Consider the following 20818-nt stretch of genomic DNA (forward strand, 5'->3'; position numbering starts at 1 on the left):
CATAGGATTTATTTAAATCTGAACAAGCTTGCCTTAGTTTGGTGAAACATATTTTATCAGTCCTTGGGAGATGCAAATCATTTTGTACCACCAACCTAGCATAACTTTTCAACTATATCTTAAACCCACACAAACATTTTGGAGCATCTAACTAGCTCCTATGATTAATTTAACAAGTTCTTTGGAATTTTTTTCAATAATCAATTCTGTTTAAACCTCTCTTGGAATTTTTTTTTTAAATAGCAGCCTTCCTGACGTGGCCACACTTGATCCTGTCCATGTCAGTCATACGGAAATGGAAATTCTGAGGGTTTTTAAGATATACCTGACAAAAGTATATACCAACTACCCAAAGTACTTGTGTAGTATTTCAGCTACAATTCTGCTTTAGATATACAGCAGAAAGGTGGGGATTAAGAGCACTAGGAAATTTCCATCTCTCATCTAAAGTGCCCACAGGTATCATAGTTAACTCAGTTTTTCTCTGCAGCTATTGAATGTGATTATTGCAATTTTTTTGCAAAATGATTTACATAAGCATAGGAGACTTGGGATGAGTAGCTCAGAGAGAAGAAAAGAAAGGAAAAAGTCCTTGTCATCGGTTAAAAGTTTGGGTGCAGTTTTCTATGGAAAAGGCCATAGCAACTTTACTGCCACGTGTCTTTTTTATGCTTCACCAGCTATTTTTGTGTTTTCTCTGCATGTGGTGGTGTTTTCATTGATGTGCTTAAACTTAAGTATCACAGCTGGATGTTTTGCAATCACTTTTCAGTTAAGCATTTGATTTGATATTGGCTGCAGCTATGCTGATATATATATATATATATATATATTTCTCAATGAGTGAAAAAACACAAAAGGCGGTGAGGTATGCCATTGGAAACATTTGAGTTGCATATAAATTTTCATTGGCTGTCTTTGTAGTTTGTCTATAACGGACAAAGACAACAAAACAAATGATGTTTTCTTCCTTTCCCTCCCCAGGTCCTTGAGGCTACTAGAGTTAATCGTCGGAAGAGCGCGCTAGCACTGCGGTGGGAAGCTGGTATATATGCTAACCGGGAAGAAAACGAATAGACTTTTTGGCAAAAATCTCAGAACTTTTTTTTTTATTGCAGAGACCAGGAAACCAAATAAAAGGGGAGGGGAGGGGGAGAAGTTTTAATTTTTAAAGAAAGCTAAAGCATTTTAATGTGGTATTTATTACAAACGTACAAGTCTCTGCAATACATATTAGAGCAGGATCAGTTCATATACCGTATATTACATGCATACATGCACCAACACAACGAAGAATTGTAATAAAACATACACCTGCTGTCCTCTCTGAAGAAACTGAAGAAGCAGACAATAGTCGTGGAGTTGTCATCATCACTACTTATAAGAAACTGCAGCAGTGATCATCCAAGTGAATATATTTCCAAGTGAGTAGAATGAAACATGATCCTTCACAATCTCTGCTTCACATGTGTTTCGAATAGGAAGAATCTGGATTATATACCTTTTGACCACAAGATGGCACTTCTGGATATGAACAGTTTCATTTTTCTTTGAGCTTGGGTTTTACAACACATTAAGTGGCATTTCTAAGGGGCCTATTATTCTGTTATATCCTAGGTATAACATAGCGAGGGTTGGTGTTGTTGTTTTTTCTATTTTTAAAGAATCTGGAGAGGTTCTTGGAGTCTCCATAACTGTTTCTTTTTAAAGAGGCTGTTGATTTGCAAATGTGAATGTACAATCCATATATTTAGCCATAAATGCAATGTGTTGTTTTTACTAATACTTTGGGAAGTATGGAGAGATGGCAGATGGTTTATGTTTTTCTTGTATGTGATCTTGGGTGTTGTTGCAAATTTGCCATCTTTTTTTTCATAATCAGTATGCTTCATACAATTCCTTTAATATTGCTGCACATTCTATAGATAGGTTAGAAGGGATAGAAAGAAATGCCAAACCAGAATTCTTAATTCTAGTGGCTTGTATGCTTGCAGTTATGAGGTTGGCCTCAATGTGTATTTGTATTATCATTTGTGCTTAATAGGCAACAAGTATTATATACCAAAAGAGGGAATATGTAATAAAATCAGTAAGGAACAATCACACTGAGGTAATCGGAGGTTTGAAAATGTTGAGTATTTTTTACTGAAGCAATAATTGATATTCAGCAGATTGATAAAAATAGAAGAATATGAAAGAAAAATAGTTATATCTTTAACTATATTTATACTATATAAATGTCTTATCTTAGTATTATTAAAGCATGAGGAAGAATGTTTTGCATTTCCAGAAAATGAAAGTTGTAGAAGGTAGAAGAGAGAGGAGTCAAGAGACAAAAGATTGGGGCCAAAGGATTATTTTTGCTGTTTCAATTGTGTTTTCAAAACTAAAAAATAAGGGAGCTTCTTTGGTTCAAGTGTAGATTGCAAACTCAGAACAAAGAAATAGGAGATGTGTGTGAGCAATTTCTGTGTGTGTAAATTGAAAAAACAGGATCGTAGAGATTTGGTTGTACAGATTATTTTCTCCAAAGCTGTTTGTCAGCTCTAGGGGTATAAACATTTTTTTTATGAAAAAGGATCTAATATGGCACTAAGCCACTGCAGTATTTGTAACAACAAAGCTGACCCAATATGGTATTTGCATGAGTTACTATTTCAAAATGTATTGAACAGTTTTATAATCTGATATTTAGAAAAGAAAAATGGTATTTATTCTTGCCAGAGTATTAAGAGCTGCCAGAATATTCTTTGTTCAGGGAATGTAGTGGAGTATTGGAAATACATAATTTCTAATCTAGAGTAGATAATATTTTAAGCAATGGAAAGAACGTTTTATGAATCTTAAAAATAAAATTATCATTGCCTAATTTTAAAGGAAAAACCCAACAAGAAGTCATGTATACAATTCACTTTCCAAATGTTTCATATTGTGAGCCGAATTTTTGTATATTTCTGGTATTTGAATTTGGAGGACGAGGAACGTATTTACATTTCCCCCCCCCAACTATTAAAGGTACTTATAAATTAGGGTGATCACACAGCCTTGGAGAGAATCTTGTCGTCGTGGACACAAAAAAATGTAGAAAGGTTGAGAGATCAAGTGATCCTGCTTATATGTACCACAATCTTCAGAACTTCTAATCCAAATGTCCCTGCCATGTGTTTTGATCTTCTGTGGCCAGCAATAACATTTGGACTTGCATGTATGCAATAATTGTTTTCATCTGCAAAAGGAGAGGTTTTTATCTGCATGCATATCTTCCGTTGCTGGCTTACAAACCAAGTTAGCATTTATTCAGTTTACTATAAATACATGGGCAGATATAACAGATCTAGTACAAGCAGATTTTGTAACCCCCAAATATCAATTCTATAGTTGGAATATGTTTTACATAAATAATTCCCATTTGATTCAAAATTTCTAAAAGTTTGGGACTCAGTCTGATCAGATTCTGGCATTCACATTGATTTCCATAGCAGCACTTGGGATTTAAATGTACTTAATTTATCCGGCTTATTTGCTAGGCAAGTTCAGAGTCTATAATGAAGCATAGGGAGGAATAATTGAAGGCATTGAGTCGAAATAGGTATGTGGAGAAAAACTGTGGGCACAGTATCCATGAAAATGAAAGAGTAGAAAACTTTCCAACTCAAGTATTGGTCATCAAAGGCCAGTACTTAATATCTTCAGTATTTTATTTTTGACCCTTGAGCACAAACTGCCTATACAATCAAGCTGACTTGTATATCTGTGTATGTGGTTTAACTCCTGAAATATATACTCTTTAAAATGAGGTGAACATTCTCAGGTTTATGAAGAATTTGTCCTAAACATGCAACATGCTCTGTTACGATCAAAAAAATGAATGAGGAAAATAAACATAACCACCTCTACTTCGTTACAACTCTTTGGCAAAAGCGTGGTTTTATAGTGAAAAAGTAAATAAAACCAAAGACAATTATTTGCTTGGAACTGAATAATTTGTGTGCCCCCCCTTTTTTTTTAGTTTGTTGTCAACTTAGCACGAAGGATAAAAGAGTTGTTCAGGAAACACCCATTTTCTACATATATAAATAAAAATGACTTCACAAGTGTCTTTCAGTTGTCTGAGTTTTTTTTTTTTACTTTTGCAACAGCCACAGTGAATTCAGCATCTGGCATTGGAAAGAGGGAGAGACTTGGTAAGGGGGGAAAAAGAGGCTTAGTATGCTGTTTCCTTTAGATTTTAGTGCTATTCTGAACTGCTGTGAGTGGGCATGTGCTTTTTTCAAAGGTTAGGGAATCTTCTATGCCATTTTTCCGGAAAACATATCACAGTCCTTTCACATTGTATGTAACAGCTGAGTCATATCTTCATTCTTGCCTTGGATTGCTATCATTGCTTAGTTAGACTATACATATTTATAAATGTGCCCTAATTCATGCTACTATATATAGAAGTATATATAAATAAAACAACAGAGAACTTCATTGCGCTTGGCTTTGTTTTTTGATACAGAAAGAGGTAACATTTTGCAACAGTATATTGATGAACTGGATTTAAATATTTATGCATTATTTGTTATTGGGTCGAGAATATTTTTGTTTTGAATTTGAAGTTGTTTCCTCAAACTCTTTAAAACAGGCATGTCAAACTCGTGACGTTGCGTGACGTATCAGAACTTTTTCCCATTGCCGAAAACGGGATGGGCGCGGTTTCTCCGTGACGCTCTGGCCCGCAGGCTGGCAGTTTGACACCCCTGCTTTAAAAACTTAAATTTTAAAAAAATGCTAATTGCTACAAAAGTAGCCACTCTGTTGAAAATGCATAGTTTCTAATAGAACCTTTTTTTTCTGAAAAAAAAACAAAGAAAAGGTGCCAGAACTTTGTTCTGGGCGTTCTATAAGAAAAAAAGCCCTGCAAAAAACTAATTCATTGTTCTACTCTATGTCTGTTTATTAATAACTTTCAACTCATAATGTAAACATACAAGTAAAAAATTAAACCAGTTTCTTAACATGCAGAAAATATAGTAATTGAGATGAATTCTTGGTGGAATTGTTTGCCGCAGTCATGAGCCAAACGAAATCAGCCCCTAGAGCCATTTCATCTCTTCAGACCTGGTACAATTTTCAAGAATTTTCAGTTTTGTGCCCAATTTCAATTGGAGGAAAAAGAAACTTCTTCATGAAGATTTAAGCATGAAGAGTTAACAAGAAATACAAACAATTCTTCAGTTCTTCCACTCATTGTGTTTTGGGTAAAAGTCAGATATTATGCACCAATACACACTCTGTTAAGTTGGAATTTATTGTTGCAATATAATAGTGCTACTTGCTAAAAATCTAAACAATCCCAAAACATAGCTGGCCTGAGTCTCAGATAGATAGATAGATAGATAGATAGATAGATAGATAGATAGATAGATAGATAGATAGATAGATAGATAGATAGATAGATAGATGGATGATAGATAGATAATATATTGGGGGGGGTGTCCTTGACCAATGCAATGTATAATTTAAGCACTGTTAATTAGCAATTCAATTCAGTGAACTTTTTACTCTTTGACTTGGAAGTCTGGAATGAGGAAGTGAGCCTCCTGCTTCTTTGATGTAAGTGTAGCCTCTGAAATATTGTTGGGTTCTGAATGCCTATGTCAGGGGTAGGCAACCTTGGCCTATGTCCAAAACTTTAATCTGCTATTTCTAAATGCTTTTTGAATAAATGAGGCATGTAAACATAATACGCTTGTAAGGGCAGCATCTATTTCAATAGTTATTAGGAAATGAAATTACAAAAGCAGAAGTACAAAAAAAAATAGAATAATTCTCCTGGAGGATAATCCTTTGCTCCTGTTCACTGAAGTTTAGTGAAAACAGTAATTTCAAATGGCTTAATAATAATCTATTACTGTCACCTTATGTAGCCTTTAAGAACATTCAGTGTTTCTGTTTCGGATGTACAGGTGAAACTCGAAAAATTAGAATTATCTTGCAAAATTTCATTTATTTCAGTAATGCAACTTAAAAGGGGAAACTAATATACGAGATAGACTCATTACATGCAAAGCAAGATAGTTCAAGCCGTGATTTGTCATAATTGTGATGATTATGGTGTACAGCTCATGAAAACCCCAAATCCACAATCTCAGAAAATTAGAATATTACATGCAATCAATAAAACAAGGAGTGTACATAGAACAATATCGGACCTCTGAAAAGTATAAGCATGCATATGTACTCAGTACTTGGTTTGGGCCCCTTTTGCAGCAATTACTGCTTCAATAGCGGCCTTCAGCTCTTCTGCATTGTTCGGTCTCATGTCTTCCATCTTTCTCTTGGCAATGCCCCATAGATTCTCTATGGGGTTTAGGTCAGGCGAGTTTGCTGACCAATCAAGCACAGTAATCCCATGGTCATTGAACCAGGTTTTGGTGCTTTTGGCAGTGTGGGCAGGTGCCAAGTCCTGCTGGAAAATGAAGTCAGCATCCCCATAAAGCTCGTCTGCGGAAGGAAGCATGAAGTGCTCCAAAATCTGGTAGACGGCTGTGTTGACCCTGGACTTAATGAAGCACAGTGGACCATCACCAGCAGATGACATGGCTCCCCAAATCAACACAGACTCTGGAAACTTCACACTGGACTTCAAGCATCTTGCAGTGTGTGCCTCTCCATTCTTCCTCCAGATTCTGGGTCCTTGGTTTCCAAATAAGGTGCAAAAGTTACTCTCATCAGAAAAGAGGACTTTGGACCACTGAGCAACAGACCAGGTCTGTTTTTCTTTAGCCCAGGTAAGACGTTTCTGAAGTTGTTTGTTGTTCAGGAGCGGCTTGACAAGAGGAATACAATACAATGTCCAGGATCCGTCTGTGTGTGGTGGCTCTTGATGCACTGACTCCAGCCTCAGTCCACTCCTTCTGAAAGTCCCCAAATATTCTAATTTTCTGAGATTGTGGATTTGGGGTTTTCATGAGCTATACGCCATAATCATCACAGTTATGACAAATCACGTCTTGAACTATCTTGCTTTGCATGTAATGAGTCTATCTCATATATCAGTTTCCCCTTTTAAGTTGCATTACTGAAATAAATGAACTTTTGAACGATATTCTAATTTTTCAAGTTTCACCTGTATTTGGATTTGTTTTAGGAGTATTTTCATGTGAGTCGGCATACATTCTAATGAAAGTTCCTGTCTAAACAGTTTCTGTCTGAGTCCGTGTTCTGACTTGGACTTTGTCATCTATCTCTTCTGGAAAGAATCTTTGATCTCTAGCTTTAACTTTGTTCTGGACTTTGAGATAAGGATACAAAATGAGTTACTCACCGCACAGAACAAGGATTGTTCAAGCTGTGTCATTGTCCTTGCTTTCTTTTAATTAGAAATGGAATAATGTGGGCAGATTCCTTTGAGTCTCAATAATATATTTTTTTTCTTTTGTTTATTTAACTGACTGGGAGCAATCCAGAGTTTGTCATAAAACAGGGTGGCTGTATAAATGTTTTAAATAAATAAATAACTGGGCTTATAAACCACTCAAAACAAGGTTTTGGGTAGTGTGCATGCCAACCCCTGTAAATTAGATGAAAAGCAATAAACTTTGCAATAAAACAGTAACCTCCATTCATGAAAAATAACGAGGCAGAGATTCTAATGCATTCAACCAGCATCAAGCAAAAAACAAAGCTCTTGGTTGATGGAGCAGATCATCCTGCTCCATAGTCGGACAGATTTCCTAAAAACCAGGAGGAGGAGCATTCAGCTATTTGGGGGAATGCTGTTCCCTATTAGGGGGACAGTGACTTGCCTGCATGATCCCTGTATGGAGCAGTTCCTGAAGGAAGTAATACAGAGCAAGCCTTCCTTACTACATCTTACTGAGTGGCCAGATCAGGGGTAGGCAGCCTTTGCTCTTTTATGACTCATGGGCTTCAACTCCCAGAATTCCTGAGTCAGCGTAGCTCAGCTTGGAAACCTCTCCCTTTCCCCTCAGCATGGCTGGCTCAGGAATTCTGGGAGTTGAAGTCCATGAGTCATAGAAGAGCCAAGGTTGCCTACCCCTGGGCTAAGATAGTCCTGGAAGAAGATGGCTCTGCAGATCCCCACATCTGAGCCATGACAGGCTTCATAAAAGACAAATTATATTTGAAAACTGGCAAGCAATGCAACTCTGAAAGTGGCAGATGGGCAAACTGAGAGGCGCCTCATCCCCTTAAACATACCAAAATAAGAGCGATCATGAATTCCATTTGGATTTATTAGATTTTTGTGTGATTTCTGAATTAACCTCTTGCTCCTGACTGGGAATGGAACTTTGCCAACTGTCAGAAATATGACATATAGAAATTTAAAGATATTCAATGGTATTTTAAAAAATTAATTTGAAACTATTCAAAGGATGTCTTCCCTTCACATAGACATATTGCACAATAAGATATATAGATCAAATAACAATGTAATACACTGATATGTGCATTGTTATCCATAATTCGTGTTTTCTTGGTGAGATTCTTCGCAGAAGAGATTTTTTTTTATGGATCCAGCAATTATGCTTCTCCATTTGATACCCTGAATTAAGGTGTAAATTACAGGGTCGTAAAAAAGGAGGGTTTTATTGATATAGGTATAGGCTCATCCTCCTTTTCCCCTTAAACCAGGGGTAGGGAACCTTGGCTCTTTTATGACTTGTGGACTTCAATACCCAGAATTCCTGAACCAGCCATGCTGACTCAGGAATTCTGGGAGTTGAAGTCCACGAGTCATAAAAAAGCCAAGGTTCTTTACCTCTGCCTTAAACCATAACAGAAAATTGCCCTGACACACGATGACATTGCCCTCATTTCATCTCCAACCCACAGATGAGGCAGCTTAAAGTTACAGTAACTTTAGCTGTTCCCTATAAAAATAGTGTTTTCCTGTCTCTTGATCCAATTTTGGCCAACAGCACATTCATTGCCAATGGGGTTGATGACAGAATTATGATGGGATCTGTCCAATAGCTGTGGTCTTCTGGCGATTGTTCTCCAGAGCCATTTTGACTGGGGCAAGTTTCTCCAAATGTTACCCACTCCCTACGGAATGCCTGACTGGTGCTTTCTAAAGCCCCGGTTAGACCTTACTGTTGTGATTCAGGGTCAGCCTGTGGGTTCGGCAGTTGGGTCGGATGATTCAGAGGAGGAGGAGGGGGGTGTTGGAGAGCTTGCTGAGGATAGCCTTGAGGCTCCGCAGAGCCCTCAGCCAGGCCCCTCCCATCTGGTTAAGACGCAGACCCAGCTGTGTGAGCCTGACAGCGTGGATGAAGATGACCCACAGCTGGCCCTGTTCAAGGACGCCCGACGCAGGAGCCAGTCAATCAGGAGTAAACAGAGGAAGGCAATGGGGCACCTCGGAAGGAGGCAGAGAGAAGCCACGCCCTGAACTGTTTAAAAGGGGAATGTGTGGGAGGGCTGGTTTGCTGAAGGCAACCGTTTGAATAGCTCCTGTTTCATGGTTCGTGTTTGCTCTGTTTTGTTCTGTTTGCTCTGTTTTATGTTAATAAATTTGGTAGGCTTAGTTCCAGCCTCTTGCCTTCTTGTAAAGGGGTTGTCCCTGCCTTTCCTGCAGGGCCGGTAGTAGGCTGGTACAGAACACTTACATAGGTTCCTTAAATACATGAGTATAGCTGTCTTGAAAGGGTATCAGATCTGGGGTTTTTTTAATAATACTGAAAAAAGCTGCACAGAAAGTCAACATGAGCTAGGAAAGAAAGACAGGTTTTGCCAGTTATGTGCTGCTGGTTCGGTCACCATGGTCTGCATTACAGGTTTTCTCCTGCTTCTCCCAAGAAGAGGCTTTGTGTGGCTGTACTCTTACCATTTTTAATCGTGTTGTAGTAGTGATCCCATTTTGCCTCCCCCATGGACTACTTCTGCGTGCCAATAGCCGCACTCACTTGCTAACAGCACTGCCATTCCTTTACAACTTTGGCCAAGGACCGAGCCTGCTCTTGACTGATTGATTGCCTTTCCTATTCTACTCTGCACTTTTTTTCATACCTGGTAGCCTGACTGACACGTCACAGGTGTGGAGGAAGGACTTGGGTTGAACAGGAGGAAGCAATCTGTTTCTGGGGCATTTTGGTTCAGAAACAGGCCAAGTGACAAGTTACACAGTGTAGGCAAAAAGCACTTTCACTCCCGTGAATGTTTAATTAGGCAACTTATTTTAAGAAGTGCCTGGTCCTTTCTGAGCTTCTGTTCTTGATTCTCTAATTGTGTGTTGTAACTTGATTTAGATTTAGATTTATTTCATAACTCTAAAAAGCCACCCGGGTCTATGATGACTACTTCTTTGCCGAGACTGTGAATAGCGGTATGCTTGGTAAACATTTGCTTGATTTAAACAAGATTACTGAAAACTATTTAAAAAAAGGGATCTGTCTATCCTTTCTCTAAAGACGCAAAGTATCTGAAAATTTCCCTGTGAGCCCTCAGGTAATAACAATCGGTGTATTCTGAAATACGCAACAGCTATCTTGTAACACACACTACTTTGGGACTCAAGTTCCTTTTACTCACCTTTCTGGTATAGTAAAGTCCATTCCCAAATGTGACACTTCTCTGTCAACATATGTAAGTTGTAGTAGGTTTCTCTAATCCACAGCCTTTATTCTGATTGCAAAACCAAATATGGGTTGAAAGCATATTTGTTTCAAACTGCTTGACAGGAAGACATTAATGAGCAAAGAAAGTATCACTGAAATTTTGGTGTGGGGTTTCCCCTTCCCTATTGCTGATTTGGCAAGAGCTTTAAATATATTAAGCAAGCAGAACTGAAGACTGTTTTCAAAAGAAACACTAAACATCATTAGGTCTATAAACAGAAATGAAAAATCACCTATCAGCTGCAGTGTTCCTGATCTCAAGAAAGAAAAATTGCTATCTTTTCCAGGAAACAACCTTGATGAAATATAATGCCGGTTTTTCTAACTCGAAGTACAGAAACATAAAGTCCTCAGATCCAAAAAAACCCACACTGAACAAGATTGTTGTGCTGTTCCCACTTAATCCACTGAACGGTGGTGTCCAATTTAGAGAAGATGGTTGTCATAAGTTCCGATAGCCTTTTCTGTACAGGGAGGTGAATGATCATGCAAGATTGCAGCCAAAAACAAGTATGTACAAGTCTGATGATTTGTGATTTCTATAGCCCGTAATAGAGGCATATAATTGTCATGGGCAAGTTTGTTAGAGATGATAGATAGATAGATAGATAGATAGATAGATAGATAGATAGATAGATAGATAGATAGATAGATAGATAGATAGATAGATGATAGATAGATAGATAGATGAAAGACAGCAGAAAGATGATAGATAGATAGATAGATAGATAGATAGATAGATAGATAGATAGATAGATAGATAGATAGATAGATAGATAGATAGATGATAGATAGATAGATAGATAGATAGATGATAGATAGAGATGATAGAGATAGATAGATATGAGAGAGAGAGAGAGAGAGATAGACATGAATAGATAGATGATGATAGATGATAGAGATAGATAGATAGATAGATAGATAGACAGACAGACAGACAGACAGACAGACAGACAGACAGACAGATATAGATACACTAAATAAATAAATAATATAAATATTCTGTCTTTTTGGACTACACACACTGTCAAATTCACATGATGCTTCACATGCCTTCCACGACTCTTACCAACCCCATGGAGTTCACCTTACTACACTTCCCTTCTCCCTCAGGATAAGTTTGAGAAGTATTGTCAAGAAAAAGGTGGCAACATCAAAACTGTCAGGATTGTCTCTTGCCAATACTCTGACTAGAAAGCTGAACTTCTAGTAGCTGGGGGGAGGGGACAGAGAGAGTATTCATAGACATACACTCCCACATGAGCGCACCAGCGAAAGCCTCATTGTAATCTAATACATTTTGGGTCACTAAAACACACTGGCCAAACTTCTTTCGCTTCCTAAAAATCAGGTTGAGAAATTTCTCAACTCAGATCATGTGGTTTCTTGAAGGCACACGGAAGAGTCAGCTCATTGGGGCACACCGCATGTTCCCAGTGCCTGCTAAGACAATCGGAGCTTGATAGAAAGAGGGAGGGAAGAAGAAAGAAAAAAACCTGTTCGAGGAGAGAGGAAATCCCTTCTTAGCTTCTGCCTTTAAAGTTGTAAGCAAGCTTTTGTTTTCAGCTTAGAAGGGCTGGGTTGGCTCTCAGCCTTTTTTTCTCCTTTTCCTCAAGAGAAATGAAGCCACTGTCTTGCGGGGACCACAAATGCTGACACAATGAAGACCTGGATTGAACCTCTTGTGGCTGGTGCTCAGCTTGCCAGTGCTTTCTATGACACAGGACTGTTGATGGTGGTGAAGAACTACTACAACGGGACCAACTCTTCTTCAGCGCATTCCAGCGAGGAGGCTCAACAAAAAGCAATCTCTGATTTTTACATCATCTACCATCTTGTTGACGGGTTAACCCCACTGTTATCTGCTTATGGCTTGGCCAGGCTGGGTGACCGGATAAATCGGAAGATCAGCATTGGTGTACCTTTAGCTGGCTACTTACTCTCCCGTTTCCTTCTACTCCTTCTGATCTTGTTGGCTTGGCCAATTGAGGTGATGTATGGGGCTGCTGTCTTGCACGGCTTGACCGGGGGCTTCACCACCTACTGGGCCAGCATCATGGCACTGGCCTCCCAGGGCTCATCTGAGAGCAGAAGATCACTGCGTTTCATCAGCATTGAGCTCATTTATGGCATTGCCGGTTTTGTGGGAAGCATTGCCTCGGGACACCTCTTTGTTACCTTCCATCTCGGTTACCAGCATGGTATAGTGCTGATTTCCTGTAGTGTTGCCTTGTATGCCTTGTGTGTCATCTATAGTCTATTTGTCCTCCAAGTACCCAAGCCGGGAGTTTGTGACCCGGCCGCTTCCACCCATGTGATCCAGCCTGACAGCAATTTGGCCGAGGATGAGAATTTTCTGCTCCGTGGATGTTCCTCCAATTTGGGACCTGCCAAGTCCATTATTGCCATGCTCTTTGTGGCGGCCCTCCTATATGATTTGGCTGTAGTTGGGGCAGTGAACGTGCTGCCACTCTTCTTCCTCAAGAAGCCGCTGAGCTGGGGACCAGAATATGTCGGCTATGCCAATGCTGCCGGCCACCTGATCTTTATTACCAGCTTCCTGGGAGTCTTTGTGTTTTCCAAGTTTCTAAGAGACACCACCATGATCATGATCGGGATTGTGTCCTTCTCAGCTGGCATTCTCATTATGGCCTTTGTGCGATGGACATTCCTGTTTTACACTGGTGAGTCAGAGCCTTGCCATGCCCCTCTCATTAATTCCATCCACAGATATATATATATTTTTAATTGCGTGAAAGATTTATTGCTCTTCTTTTATAATGGCCTTTAGTAAATTCAAGACGGAGCCTTTTTCTAATTTATGTGAAAGTAAACCCAATTCACCTTGCTTTTGAATAAGTCTCTATAATAGGGGTCCCCATCACCGGTCCGTGGACCGCTACTGGTCTGTGGCCTGTTAAAAACCGGGCCGTGCAAGCAACAGGCGAGCACACAAAGCTCCATGTGGACATTCTTGGGATTAAATTGAGCGCCCCAAACCATCCCGTCCACACTGCTGCCACCCTCCACTGCCGCTGTTGGCCCCCAGAGCTGGAAAGGTTGGGAACCGCTGCTCTGAAAAGGCTGCACAGGTGTGACTCCCATTGCACTTCCACGTAGGATCTGTAAGGTCATTAACTGAAGCAGCTCTATAGAAGCTCTGTAGATGCACAAATATCAAATTCTGCAGCAGTCAAAATCATTCTTCTGATATTTATAGTACATTATGCAATCACATAAGGTGCAATGCTGCATAATTTATTCCACTTCTCCTAAACATTAGGAGTGGGAAGGGTCATAGATTTCTCTTTCATGATTGACAATTCTCTATGCTCTTGGCCTTTTCTGCGGCTTCTGAAGTTTCACCACGCATTGTCTGCACGCTTCCAAGCATATTTTTGTGACAATGGAGGCTAGTGGAAGGTTGTCCTCTCAAGTGAAAATTAAATTTCTCAAAAAGTTAAATTCTCTTCTGAAGGCTATATTCCCTACAGTATTCACAAAGCCTGGGTGTGCAGTTGAAAGGGGTGAAAGACAAAATTAACGGATGCTTTAATTCCCAGGCATTGCACATCTGAAGGGCTTCAAAAGACAGGATAAAATATACTACAGGTAGTCCTCGACTTACAACTATTAGTTTAGTGACCATTCAAAATTACAATGGCACTGAAAAAAGTGACATGACCATTTTTCACATTCCCGACTGCAGCATCACTACGGTCACATGATCAAAATTGGGACACGTGGCAACCGACTCGTATTTATGACGGTCGCAGCGTCCTGGGGTCATGTGATCACTTTCTGCGACCTTCTGACAAGCAAAGCCAATGGGGGAAGCCAGATTCACTTAACAACCTTGTTACTAACTGAACAACTGCAGAGATCCGCTTCATAGCTGCGGCAACAAAGGTCATACAATGGGTCAAGACCCACTTAACAACTTAGGCTCAGTTGTGGTCGCAAGCTGAGAACTCCCTTTAAATCTATCCATCTAGTTTTGAATCTGCACATTTGAAAATAAAAATAAAATCCCTGCAAGATGCCCACATGTATGTGTTTATCTGCGTGTGTGTGTGTCTCAAAAAGCCAGAATTAATAGACCTTCTTAATTCCATCAGTATTAAATGGTATAGCATCATCCCATTTGTAATATTATGCCATCCATTACAGCCCTCCTTCCTCCAACTCCTCCAACTCCTCCAGACCACGAAAATCTTGTCCATCTCTACTGTCACTTAAATCCATGATGGAAGGGGAATGCTTAAGTACCGTAGCACCGGCAAGTCTTTGGCTTACTCAGATAGCTGGCGCTGTTCTCTGACAGCAGTTTTCAGCCCTATTTCCAGAACATAGGCCCTGCCTTTGATACTGCATAGAGTATTGTGTAGTGGAAAATATTCCCTCATTTAACAGGCTAAACCATTGTTATTATTGCTGTTATTGCTACTCTTCGCCGGCATTACATCTGGAGATTATAATCAGTGCTTTTTTTGTAAAAGAAAAAGGTGCCGGAACTCACACATGTCATACAACCCTCCCTGCATACCCTACAAGGTTCCATCCAAAAAAGGTGCCGGAACTCCGTTCTGAGCGTTCTATGAGGAAAAAAAGCCCTGAATATAATATACTTTAGAGAAATTGGCTTTAGAGCCCAATGTTCAGGCTGACTTCTCACTGTCTTAGAACGTAACTCTCCCCATCATTTGTCCAGCAAACAAGACCAAGTTGAGGAAAACGGCCTTAGTTGCCAGCCATGCCGAAACATGATGCTGAGGCTTCCCATTTGTGCATTTTTAAAACACTACACTCTGATCTTCCTTAAAAAGGCATTTGACCTGATCCTTCTGCATTCTGCTCTGTTACAGCTCGTGCTGTGATGCTTTTTGCCCTGATTCCCTTGCCAACCATCAGATCTTTGTTATCCAAACAGGTTGAAGCTTCAGCCTACGGTAAGAAACAGTTCTGCATTTATTTCTTTGGAAAACACTGATTTTCAGAATACGCTTGCTTGAGTTTATTCCTATCAATTGGGTTGATGTCAGAGAAACATGCAGTAATCCAACTTGGATGAGTCAGAAGCAAATTCTTACGCTTGCTTGTAAGACTATATTCTATGAGTATCAATGCCTCAGGCTTTGAGGAAAGCTTTCATGAGTTGGAGGCCTCTACCTTTCCTTCCGTAATTTAGAAAATGTCTTGGGTGATTCCACATTGTCTGGTTTACAAGGAGGGCTGATTTGAAAGCCCACTTAGCAAAAGGCTTTCTACGGGCTTTTTTGGACAGAGACTTATGCAAAGCAGCCGGCACAACTTTAAACTTCTGTTTTAATATTTCATACAATGATGTCATTGAACCTTCTGGGTTACTGAAGGGAAACGTTAAAGTGTAGTTTGTGGCTGCCTCACACAAAATGACTCTTGGACCCTGCCACACTGTTGGGAGTCCAACAGTCATCATAGGGCAGGGGTAGGTAACCTCGGCTCTTTTATGACTCATGGACTTCAACTCCCAGAATTCCTGAGCCAGCTCGGCTGGCTCAGGAATTCTGGGAGTTGAAGTCCATGAGTCATAAAAGAGCCGAGGTTGCCTACCCCTGTCATAGGCTGCCACCAATCTAGACTTTCTGGAGGCTTCTCATTTGATTCAGAATAGAGCTGGAAGGGACCTTGGAGATCTTCTAGTCCAACCCACAGCACAAGCAGGAGACCCTATACCGCTTCAGACCAATGGCTGTCCAATTGTCCAGTTGCAATGGACAATCCTTCTATAAACCAACGTCCCTGTCCCCCCCGCCCCAGTGGCAATGCACCTACACATGGTGGAAACCAGAAGTTGGAGAAATGACCTATGGCCTTATCTAGTAGGGCATTTCTTTTTCCCAGAAAAATAACCCATGGAAATGTATAAATATATAACCAACTTGGGCTTGGGATACAGTTAGTTGGTCATTCAAAGCTCTGGTATGTTTTTTATGAATCCAGAAACCCAAATCATCTCTTAAATAAAGCCACAGTACCTTTGATTAATTGTGAGTTATTTACCCTCACTGAGTCAGGTTGAACCAACTTAGAAGAGAGGATTAATTCACCTTTTTGACTTCATGACATAGATCTGAGAATCAGGAAAAGCACTTCTTTGAGGGACAGGGGGCTGAAATGGGGACAACCAGGAACGGACAAGCATTACTAAGCCTCTCCCCATCCTACTAGCAGTGACTCTCAGCCAAAATTGTCCTCCCGAGTTTTGTTTATAGTATATTAATATTGCATTTCAAAAGTCAGGAAGTAATAATTTCCCAACTGCCATAAAGGGGACCAGCATGCTGTGCTATACATTCCTTAATCTAAGGGTCTTCAGACTTGACCCTTTTATGATTTGTGGACTTCAACTCCCAGAATTCCTCAGCCAGACACGCTGGCTGAGGAATTCTGGGAGTTGAAGTCCACAAGTCATAAAAGGGCCAAGTTTGAAGACCCCTGCCTTAATCCTACATCATATTTTTAAACCTGTTATAGTTCCAAATTCCAATTCAAAAGAAGTTCCACTTGTCAAGCTCTTCCGTTATGTAACATTAGCGCTCTGAAATCAACATAATTATTGCCAATATTATAATTGGCTATAGAATTAGTTTCTACCACTAATCTGCAGTTGCTTGTCCTATTAATAGTAAGCAACAATAACATTCTGGCTGCAAGAGCTTGTTTACAGAATGACAAATGTTCAAACTGGTTCAAGAAGTTCAGAAATGATTATATAATAAGGTGTTTGTGCAATAAATGCTGAATTCTACCTCTCTATAACTGAAGCAATCCAGCAGGTGCACTTTAGAATAACTTTTCAAAAGCTGAAATTAAAATGTGCTCTCAAGCCAGTACTACGTTGTAATTACATTTTTTTAACAAACAAACAAACAAATTAGCTACATAAATTGCAAGTCAACTGGGTAGTACTCAACAGTAGAAATACACCCTAAATTCTTTTTCATTCCATCTTACATCTGCTCTCTTTTTCCCCCCCTAGGAAAAGCGTTTGTCCTCCTGCAGCTGTCACTCGTGATCACTGGAGTTGTGACAACCACAGCCTATAATAAAATTTACCAACAAACCCTGGGCTGGTTCAGTGGATTCTGCTTCCTTCTCTCATGCATCATTGGTTGCCTAAGTCTTATCCCTATCAGGTAAAGTAAATGAAGGGCAAACTGAACTTTTTAAAAACAAAGCTGATTTTCCTTATCTGCCTGGATTCCTAAGCTTTGTTCAATGCTCTAGGACCAAAGCAAAGATTTTTCAAATTCCTGAAGCAGGAATTTGAGGCTGGCATTGGGGTCAATGTAATTCATTATGATGAACCCACAACCATGCCTCCTAGGGGGTCATAATCTACTACTCCTGTATTTTTTAAATTATATATTACAGACCCCATGCAGAGGAAGAAGAACTGGGCAAAAATTCATGTATTACCTAAGCACTGAGAATCCTGAGTATTGGCATCTCTCCAAATATACTTTGGAAAAGTATATTTGAGAAGGCAGGGTGTTGTTGTTTTTCTCCTTCTCCAGGAGCAAAATCACTTGAGGTAGCCTTCGGTCAGTTGCCAAAAAAAAGGATTATCCATTGTCCAACTTCAAGAAAATAAAATGTTGGGTATTTCAGAAATGTAGGTGAGGTCATTTACCCCTGGAAATTAATTCACTTTCTCCATTTTACTTCCTTTTCTCTCCCTTGCAGTTTTGTAGCCTACAAGCAACGGACACAATCGGATTTAGCAGAGAGATTAGCCAACCGAAAACAATTGTCGACTTCAGAAGGAGATATACAGAGCAAGATGGACCAACCAGACAGACTGACTACCTGAAAGACAGCATTAGTCCTGTTACTAATTATGCCATTAGAGACATTTATTTCTAGGAACTAATTTCCTGTACTCTTTCATGTATGAATAGGCTGTTGAAACAGCCTGTATGGACTAGGAGGCATGAGCTTCTTCAGCGATGCTGCTTTGGATCCACATTTCATAGAATTCTCCCTATTCTCCATTCAGGATGTGTTTGCTCACTTTCCCCCTTTCCATTCACAGTCTTTCCAGCAAATAGTCTCCTTATTCATGTTTTAAAGCAAAATACCCTTCTTGGGGACCCTCAGAAACACCTATTCGCCGTATTTAGTCTGATTTTCCCCATGGCCGCCCGACTCAGAGGCTCCTTGTTCCTTAAATCTCAGTGCAACATCCAGTTTTGGGGTGATGATTATATATGCCTATAATGAGATTTGCACTCCAGTGTTTCAGGGCTCCAGGTGGTTACTTCACAAGGCTCAGGTCCTCAAGACAAGACGGTGAAGACAGAAAAACAATGAGCAGATTTCCTAGATAAGAACTGAAATAAAGCATGGGACAGACAATGTAATACTTAGGGCAGAACCCCCAACACCTATTTAATCACCCACCAAGATCCATACGTCGCTGGATGTTATTTTAGTTATTTTTAACATAATAATAAATGACTGGGAAGCATGCATACCGCATAACAAAGTGACAACCTTTAGAAGCACCTTTATCTATAAGGCAGCTTCTGGACCTCTTCTAAGTATTTGCCGAAAAGTAAATATGGTGAGCAACTGCAATCCAGTCCTTCGTGTGGAATTGTGCACTCCTACTCAGGCAAGATAAATTGGACGAAACATAGCACATGCTCAGGGCAGGGGGTCTAGGATAACTCACTGTAGCTAGCTCACTTCAGCCAGCTCGCCACTGCCAACTAACCGCTGCTAAATTGCTGCAGGAGAACACCATACAGCCAACTCACCATGAGGACAACTCACTCTGGGCAGACGGAGAGCCAGGTTAGCAAGTGGGCAGATCAATAAGCACATCAGGGCAATTAGCAGGTGCTTCCCATTTTCACTCCCTCTGCCACTATCACTGCTGCTGCTGCCACCGCCCACACCCAAGAGTGGAGCACCCATTAAGTTCGCAGATGATACCACCATAGTGGGTCTTATTACAGGTGGAGATGAAACAGCATACAGGGGGGAGGTAGAAAAACTATCCTTATGGTGTTTAGAGAACAACTTGCACCTGAACATCAGCAAGGCAAAGGAGATGGTGCTAGACTTTTTGAGGAAAAGAGAGGAACCTGCCCCACTTTACATGGGGGGGGGGGCTGGGTGGAGAAAGTCTCCTCCTTTAAATTCCTGGGAGTCTACCTCTGTGAAGATCTTACCTGGAAAGTCAATACAACCCAGGTGTCCAGAAAGGCCCAACAGAGAGACTACTTCCTCAGGGTCTAACAGGGTAGAACAACAGCTAATGACCTTCTTTTATCAGTCTACTATAGAGAACATCCTCTCGCAGTGTATTGTGGTTTGGTATGCTGGCCTGACAGCTGTGGATAGGAAAGTATTACAGAGGGTGGTGAGCACAGCACAAGACATTGTGGGCTGTCCCCTGACACCACTGGATGACATCGCCAGGGCCTGCTGCCTTGGAAGAGTGAGGAAAATTCTCAGGGATGACTCACACCCTGGTCGGTACCTCTTTACTCTCCTACCATCAGGTAGGAGATACAGGAGTATAGCCAGCTGCACCAACAGGCTGAAGAACAGCTTCTATCCGTGGGCTGTCAGACTCCTGAACGGGAAATAACTCTATGTATGATTGACTTGCGAGGCCGGTGTGTTGTGCAATTAGCTCACATGGTGTAACAAGATGGTGGGTTTGTTGTCACTGTGAGTTGTGGTGGGGGGGGCACGAAGGGAGGCTCAGCCAATCTAACTGTATACATGTTGTACTTTGATAATAAAGGTTATTATTCAGCTGCTGGTGTTGTTGCTGCTACACCAGGCCCCGGAGCCCGATGCACTGGCATTGGTGGTGGCTTCGTGCCCGGCATGGGGGCTGCAGCACCAGCAGCTCCGCACCCAGCATGGCATCAGCCTGTGAGGTGGGCTGGGCTGAGAGAGAGTGATTGGCCCCAAATCACCCAGCCAGCTTCTATGGCTAAGGTGGGACTAGAACTCTCTGTCTCCTGGTTACTTACTGGGAGAAAGCCTTAAAGTCAAATTCCTGGGATTTCAGCATGTCAGCCCATCTCAACCCATACCTATTTTCTCAGCAGTGAACTCTGCTGAATAGCATTTGGCTTATTTCTGATTAAACCTGCATAGAATAGCTTGTGGATTGATGAAACTAA

At 40.6% G+C, this 20818-nt stretch overlaps 2 protein-coding genes across 3 annotated transcripts in view; both read left to right on the forward strand.

The window, feature by feature from the left end:
* LOC310633943 (PALM2-AKAP2 fusion protein-like) overlaps positions 1-4093 on the forward strand; it is a 73044-nt gene extending 68951 nt beyond the window's left edge. For both annotated transcript variants that reach the window (XM_083351945.1, XM_083351946.1), the window contains one exon: positions 985-4093. In XM_083351945.1, the coding sequence (XP_083208071.1) occupies positions 985-1077 (93 nt within the window). In that variant the 3' untranslated portion in view covers positions 1078-4093. The remainder of the gene's footprint in view (positions 1-984) is intronic.
* An 8016-nt stretch (positions 4094-12109) lies between these two features.
* Positions 12110-20415, forward strand: SLC46A2 (solute carrier family 46 member 2). The gene is made up of 4 exons (XM_083352514.1): positions 12110-13312; positions 15494-15577; positions 17650-17806; positions 18357-20415. The coding sequence occupies exons 1-4, from the start codon at positions 12289-12291 to the stop codon at positions 18481-18483; spliced, it is 1392 nt and encodes a 463-aa protein (XP_083208640.1). The 5' UTR covers positions 12110-12288; the 3' UTR covers positions 18484-20415.
* Positions 20416-20818: the final 403 nt, after the last annotated feature.

Source organism: Vipera ursinii (assembly GCF_947247035.1).
Source record: "Vipera ursinii genome assembly, chromosome: 2".
Classification (NCBI taxonomy): domain Eukaryota; kingdom Metazoa; phylum Chordata; class Lepidosauria; order Squamata; family Viperidae; genus Vipera; species Vipera ursinii.